At 30.7% G+C, this 8,429-nt stretch overlaps 1 protein-coding gene across 1 annotated transcript; it reads left to right on the top strand.

Moving 5' to 3' along the window:
• The first annotated feature begins 1,754 nt into the window (after positions 1-1,754).
• LOC126879235 (metaxin-3) lies at positions 1,755-2,771 on the top strand. The gene has a single exon (XM_050642286.1). It carries the CDS (start codon positions 1,865-1,867, stop codon positions 2,741-2,743), a length of 879 nt encoding a protein of 292 aa, XP_050498243.1. The 5' UTR covers positions 1,755-1,864; the 3' UTR covers positions 2,744-2,771.
• Positions 2,772-8,429: the final 5,658 nt, after the last annotated feature.

Here is an 8,429-nt window from a genome sequence, read left to right as displayed (position 1 = left end):
ACTGCTTGCACTGTTACTTGAAATCTGCAAGTTTGTTACACAAGAATCCAGTTTCATTTCTCTGTAATATTCATCATCTACGTCCTGAATCTTATTTTCGGTAATGACCTATTTATTCTGAATCTTATTTTCGGTCTTATTTTCGGATTGGAAAATTGTAACCAAATGTGTGAAAATTAATTTAGAAATGGGGTAAATACTATTAAAAAGCAAATTTTATTTTAGTCATAACAAAATGTTGAAGTATACCAAAAATCTAGCAAAAAATATTACCTACTAGAATATTTTAAAAAATATCAAAAATCTACCAAAAAAGTAGAAATCTCCTAAATGTGGCAACGCTGTTAAGGAGAATGCTACACTTTTGACACTGGTCACATGACCTCTCTGTCACCCAATAAGAGGGTGCGTTCTAAAATGGTTGGGATAGTCAGCGCGGCCGGGTTTGGTTGGCGATTGGACTTCTAAGTTGTCTTATCGGTCTAGGGTTGGTAATAAGGTATTTTTTTAGTAATATTGGTAATATTGTTTAATGCACCATTTTGGTTTTACTTGAGATTTTTGGGATGTAAAGAAAATGAAAACACAGAATATAAAAAATGCAGTCATTTTCTGATACCTTTAAAAGCACCATCAATAAATTAAATTTATACAGAACATCTTTAACATAAATTTTGACTTTTATATTAAAATTCGATTTTTTTAAATTTGCATATTTTTTGTCAAAAATGTCCTAAGAAAGTAGCGCGTGTGTTTTTTAAAGGTAAAATGTGCATATTTGACGGTAATCTGAGATGCGTTTATAAATTTCAGATCAGGTAATTTTGTTTAAGTCCTTTATGCATTTATATAAATTTAAATACCTAATACGATGTCAAAATAGTTACTTTTTGGTTTTCGCATTCACCATACAGGTGTTAAAAATATAGGTAAAAAAACATAACTAGTCTGAATCTTTGAGCAACCATTGCACGCGCAGGTTCTTTTTATAGTCGCTTCAGTTGTCTTATGCAACGCTTACGAAACGATGTTGCTTCATAGGAGGTTGCCTAGGCAACGTCAAGACAACTCAAAAATCGTCCATCAAATTAGTGCAGAATAGGGTCGTCTTCTAGGCAATAACAACGTTGTAACAAAACGTTGCCACGCGGTAGACATCGTTGTCGCGTCGACAAATTGCTACTTGGGACCCCTCGTTTTTTTCTCTGATTTTGGCCTTGGTTTAGAACTAGAACCTTTAGCCACGTAATTGTATAACTTATCACTAAGTCAGGGGGGTAATGTGTAGTGTGCGTGTTGAGTAAGTGTCTTGTTACTTTGCAAAGTCGACGTCATTGTCTTTGCAAAGAGACGCTAATTGTATCCGAACGTCTGCGGTCCCTCCGGTTGTATTATTTGTTTATCCCCTCGTTTGTTAATATGTCATTATGATAATTAACATAATTGAGTGATTAATTATTTATTAATTATTAATTAACATAAGAATTATTAACATAATTGATTATAAAATCTCATAATAATTGTAATCAATTATGTTTTCAGCAACCCAAACAAAGTTGACATTGACAGTTGTGACAGTAATTAAATATTTGATAATGATCAGTTGATTCCATTTTTGATTAGCGTTCGAACAACCGGCCCTGAACGTACCTATTAAAAATTTGAAACTTTCAATTTGAAGCTACACAAAAAATATGTAGAAATTTCGATAGCGCCTTCTATGAGTAATCTGCTTGTGTGCCGCTACTGCCGCTGTCATTTCTGTCAAACTTCAACTTCAAATACTATGTTGGTGGTGGATGTTTGTAGATTTGTATTTATTTTATAGTAAATAGTGAATAAAACATAAAATAACCCAGAGAAAATGGACCAGAAACATAAATTTCAGTTAATAGTGTTCGACGGCGACTTTTCACTTCCATCCATTGACCCAGAAAGCATAAAATCAATACTCTACACGGCAGTCGCAGGCGTCCCCGTTGAGGTTAGGTTATTCAACAATTTCAAAAATTGCACATTATACACAGCCCCTACGTTTATCCATAAAAATTTAAAGTTCAAAACATTCAGTGATTTAGTGTTGTACCTAAAAACATTGCATTTCAACTTAGACGAAAATCTAACACCAAAAGAAGCCAGTGAATCATTGGCGTTAACGAACTTGGTTCAGTCCAAATTGAGGCCTCTTTTGGAGTATTATTATTGGGCAGATGTAAGAAACACGTTTGAACTTACTAATATTTGGTTTATGAGAAGTCTTCCCATTCCTTTCAACTACATATATACGAGGAGATTCAGAGACAGGGCTGTAGATTTACTGGAATCGTTACATCCTACAGAAACCAATTTTGACCTCATTAAAGAGTATGTACAAAGAGCAGCTACTGAGTGTTTGTCAAATTTATCTACACGTTTAGGTAACGAGAACTATTTTTATGGCAACTCTCCTACAACTATCGACGTTTTGGTGTATTCGTATATTGCACCCTTGTTGAAAGTGCCGTTTCCTTCTAATGAAATCAAGAATGTGTTGTCGATGTGGCCCAATTTGGCTAATCTTGTAAAAAGGATAGATGACCAGTACTTTCCGAACCTTCCGAAAGGGTCGAAGTACATCAAAATAGAAGAAAAAGTGAAAACGAGTGATGACGAAGTGTCTTACATGGCAATATTAATTTTGACTGTTAGTGCTACCTCATTAGTGTTCGGTTTTGCTTATTCTAGGGGGTATTTATCTCAATAAAACTTTTTGTACCTTTGAGTTTTAAAAATTTATATAGAAAATTGAAGCAAGATCAGAAATGAGTGCGAATGAATTGAAAATATTGAAAAAACAAAGAGAAAAAGAAATCATATAGGTAAATTTTACTATGGTTGTCCTACATTTCTAATATTTTCTTTATGATTAACAGGTAGCAAGTAAGTAAATGGGCTAAGTGCTAAAATCTTAATTTTCTGAAAACTAAAAAAACAAATCATCTCTGTATTAACACATTGATGGACAAATGTATAAGTAAGCAAGTGTTGTGGCCACTATACAGGGTGCGCCAAATCTCTTGTTTTATTTGATTACGGCTAAACTATGGGATATACAAAAAAATGTTTTTAACAAAACTAATGTATATTAAAACCGTCTATAATTTAAAATTATTTTCGATTATACAGGGTGAGTCAGAACAACGGTACGAACCAAAGTTGTGTTTTTTAAATGGAACACCCTATATATTAAATCATTTTTAAATATAGTTTTTAAAAGTATGAAAAATTTGTAGAATATTTACATTTTTATTGAGAAAAATGGTAATATTTCTAGGGCTGTGGATTATGTTTCCAAGGTAATAAAAATTTAAGTGGTAGGTCAAAGTTTTTATAATATAGTGTCATTTTTAATTAATTTAATATCTTTTACTTATAGCCATAAAATATACAGTGTGATTTCTATTTGCAAATACAAAATTTTCTCATTTTTTTTTAATGGAACACCCTGTATATTAGTATTGCATTTTGTAGTAAATATAACAACCTTTCTTTTGGTATAAGGTTGTATATGTTCTGTCTTTTAAATATTTAAAAAAGAACTATATATTTTATGTTTCTCAGATATTTTATATCCGCAATAATTTTAATTAAATTTTTTTGCAAAAAAAATTATCTGATTTTAGAAACATACACTAAAATATCAAAGATGAAAATAAAAATGTAATTAAAGACTAAAATAAAACTTTTGCAAGTGCAACTTAATTGAATTTAATAACTTTAAAATTATGTTACAAACAATATGTTACCATACTGATAAGTAAATAATATGGGTAAATTAATTATTAAATTAAACAACCAATTTTAAAATCTAACCTAGAAATTTTTCTATCCTAGTAACTTTATTGTACCCAATTTTGTTAGTTAAATTGTATTTACGAGTAAGATTAGTTAATAACTTTTTAATTTACCTACATCTTGAGAACATATTTATAAAGTAGGCTTCGTGGTATGTAGTTGTGTCACAAAAGCTGGTAATAATTTCTAATGGTTTCGCCCAAAACAAATGTCATATCCACCAATTGTTCGGTTGAAAAATTAAAATTTAAAATATAAAAAATTGTTACAAAAATTTCAACTACAAAAGTATTACCAGCTATTGTGACACCATTTAATACTATTTATATTAATAAATAATTTGGCTAATACTTTTGACATTCATTTGTTTCAAAGCATACTTTATAATTCTCAAGTTATGTTCTCAAGATGTAAGTAAATTTAAAAGGTAAATTAAAAGCTTAACTTAGCTTACTCGTAAATACAATATAACTAACAATTATTTTGGTAGGGACAGGAAAGTTGCTATGGTAGAAAAATTACTAGGGTAGATATCAAATTTGGTTGTTTATTTATTTATTTATTTATTTACGGGATTACCCCCATTACAACACATACAGTATAAAATCAATCTCTGTAATATCTACTAAACTAGAGTAAAATAAATCTTAATTACATACTTATTAAACAAAAACGAAATATTAATAGTTATCCATTACACATATTACATCTATTACACAAATCAGTTCAAATAAACAAAAAGTACCTGTCAAGCTCTTTTAATCCGATTCTTAAAACCAGCCAAGGAGACACCAAACATTTCCAAGTTATTCTCGTTTATAAGTTTTAGTGTTCGCTCAATGGGCGAATGCATACCATAGTTTGTCCGATGAAAAGGTATATAAAACAAATCAACATGTCTGAGACTTCTGGAGGGAACATATAAATTAATAGATTGGAGAAGTTCAGAACAACAAATTAAACCATTTATTAATTTAAACACAAATACCAAATCAGAGTTATCTCGTCGAGTTTTTAATAAATTCATGTTGAGTGTTTTTAAAATATAGGTATAATCATGATTAGTAATGCGTATGTTTAATTTGTATGCACAATATCTCAAAAATTTATTCTGCAATCTCTCCAACGTAGTAGAATGAGCTTGGTATTGTGGAGACCATACAATAGATGCATATTCCACTTTAGATACAACCAAAGCATAATATACCGTTCTTAAAGCCCCTACAGATAGTCTCAGACAGTTGCGAATGATAAAGCCCAAAGATTTTGATGCATTTACAGTTACACCATTTATATGTTGCACAAAACGCAACTGCTCGTCAAATGTGACTCCTAAGTCTTTTATTGTTTTAACATAAGACAATTCATTTTCATTAATTGTGTAAGAAGTATCATATTTTTTATTACCTCTATAAAAGCTTATATAACAGCATTTAGCAACATTTAAATGCAAAATATTATTCTCACACCAAATACTCAACCGGTCTAAATCTTCTTGAATTAATGTTACATCAACATTTGAATCTACGGATTTAAATAATTTCAAATCATCTGCAAACATCAGGAAATCGCAATTTCTAAAACACTCTGATATATCGTTCACAAATATATTAAATAACAAAGGTGAACAGTGAGCTCCTTGGGGTACTCCTGATGTCACATGAATTATATTTGAATTAAAACAACCTACTCTCACCTGCTGTGTGCGATCTCTTAAAAAGCTATTGAACCATTGTAAGGATTGATGACTGAAGCCAAAAGCATTTAATTTTCCCAATAACATGTTATGATCTACTCTGTCAAATGCCTTGGAGAAGTCAGTATAAATAGTATCCATCTGACTTTTATTCTCCAACGCGTTTAATATTTTTTGTTCAAAGAGTACTAAATTTGTTACCGTTGATTTATTCTGAGAAAATCCATGTTGATTGTGTATTAGACGCTCTTTACAATAAAATTTTAATTGATCGTGCAATAGTCTATCAAAAAGTTTTGGTATAGAGGATTGTTTACAAACGCTTCGATAATTTGTTATGTCTTGTTTATTACCTGATTTAAAAATTGGACAGATATAAGAGTGCTTCCATAAAGTTGGGAAAACTGATGTCTTTAATGATGACTCAAAAAGAAGATATAAAGGATTAGTTAGTGAATATATACAGTTCTTTAGAAAGTAATCGGGAATACCATCTGGACCACTGCTTAACTTATTGGGTAGGGATAAAATGTTGTTGAAAATATCTTTCACTGATATTGAAAAATTAGGTATAAAAAGATTGTTGTTTCCCTTTACTTCCAAGTTATTAATATTTGATTGTGGCGAATAAACTGTTGAAAAAAATTGACGGAAACAGTTTGCAATCTGTTGTCCGTTTGTTGCTATAGCATTACCATAGTACATACTGTTTGGTAAATCATTTGATGCTCTCTTACTGTTTACAAACTGCCAAAAGTACTTAGGATTACTGCATAAATTATGATTTACTTGATTCAGATAAGTGTTATAACATTGATTTGATAGATCCTTACACAATCTCCTAAGTTCTGAAAAAATCACATAATCCTCTTGATTACAGGAAGCTAAATAATTTTTATGAGCAATTTTTTTGTGTACAACTAAATAACGCAAGTTGGCATCAAACCATTTTGGATAACTAGAAGTTTTAAATCTTTTCACCGGTACAAACAATGATAGTGACATATTAAGTATGTTGTAAAATTCTGTTAAAGCATCATCAACCTTTGACAAATTCAAATGGTCTTCCCAATGTATCATTGAAAGATAGTTATTGAGACCTTCATAGTCTGCATTTACAAAATCATGATAAAATTCAGTATATTCTAATGACTTACCTCGATGTTCACACAAACTAATATTGTAAGTGTAACTTATGTGATGATAACTATTTTTAAAAATCGGATCTGAGGCTTTTTCTACTTGTAAATCACAAACATTTGTAAATATTAAGTCTAAAAACACATTTCTTTCATTTGGAATATTAATCATCTGGAAAAAATTCAAGTACCCATAAAACTCAGCTAAGTACAATGCATGTGAACCTTGAGGACAATTCACCAAGACACCTGATTCATTGTTATCCCATGAAGCTTCCGGAAGGTTGAAGTCTCCGAATATATATGTCTTATGATGATTATACCTTTGGGATATATCTTCGACTGATAAACAGTGTTGTTCATATATTTGTTCTACGGATTTTGGTGGAATATATACCCCTCCAATTATAAAATTTTCTTTACCAAATGAGCATAAAAGAAAAAGTTGTTCAATAGATTTGTACAAGGGTTTCAGCACAGTTACCTTAATGTAGTCTTTAACAACAATCAAAATACCTCCTCCTCTTGACTTATAACTATTATCACGATCACATCTAAAAGTTCTATATGAAGGTATTTTAATTTCACTATCTAAAATATCCTCGTTTAACCAACTTTCAACAAATATAAAAATGTCATAATCAGAACATAAAATAGAACTAATCAGATCTTGAATTTTTGTACGAAGTCCTCCGACGTTCTGACAATAAACTTGTAATGGGGATGAGATTAGTTTTTTCCTTCTTTCTTGAATGATTCAATTTTTGGTACACCATTTCTGTATTTTATGGCAATGTCTTTTTCGCCTTTATTTTGTCTGTCTTTTAATTCTTTCCAAGCTTTACTGAACATATCCCTTTGCGTATTTGTTTGATCACTATTTATTTTGATTGTTGAGTTCTGTAGTCTTTTCTTACTCCTTAAAATGTCCTTAACAACACCATTATTGGAAAAAATAGCTCTAAGTGGACGAGACTTACCACCCGTGTTCTTTCCTACTCGAACAACCTTCACTAAATCCTCCAACGCTTCATCTTTTCCCATTTGTTTCATAATTTCCTCGACTTTGGCTTTGTCTTGTTTTATCCTATCTTCAATATTCTCAGAATTCAATTCGGGAACATTGAATAACATAATATTGTTAGATTTTACAATTCTATCATTTATTTCTATGAACATTTCCTCAAATGGCAAACCTGGCGCATTGGAGTTGCATTTCAGTTCATCAATAGTCTTCCTTAGATCACAAATCTGATTATCCTTTTCGTGTAAGGATTTTTCATTGGCACACTTAAGTTTCTCTACCTCAATCTTTAGATCTTCAACCATAGACTTCAAAATTGGTACTAACAGTAAACCTTGCTCACAATCCTCACAGAAATATTTTAATTTCCTAGTATCTGCTGCCAATTGAAGACATCTTACTTCTGTAGCTGTTATACTGGCACAATTAATATGTATAGCCCTCTTACATCCATCACACTTGAAAGAAGTCTTATCCTCTGCAGCATCTTTCTTGCATAACAAGCATTTGCCCATATTTGAATATTCAACAAAATGTCAAAAATAAACCCTTTAATAAAGATAGTAAGTCACTTCACTGGTATATGGTAATTACTTATCTATCACTATCAATTTGTCCTAATTGCTTCAAGTTTTTGTTTAAAAAAGAAAAACTAAAGGTACAAACTTTGCATTGCAATTATTGCAATTTACAGACAAACAAATTGTTTTTCCAAAAAAGAAAGATGATCTTCAAA

The sequence above is a fragment of the Diabrotica virgifera genome, chromosome 1 (genome assembly GCF_917563875.1).
Source record: "Diabrotica virgifera virgifera chromosome 1, PGI_DIABVI_V3a".
Taxonomy (NCBI): domain Eukaryota; kingdom Metazoa; phylum Arthropoda; class Insecta; order Coleoptera; family Chrysomelidae; genus Diabrotica; species Diabrotica virgifera.
This window is presented reverse-complemented; position numbering and strand designations above follow the sequence as displayed.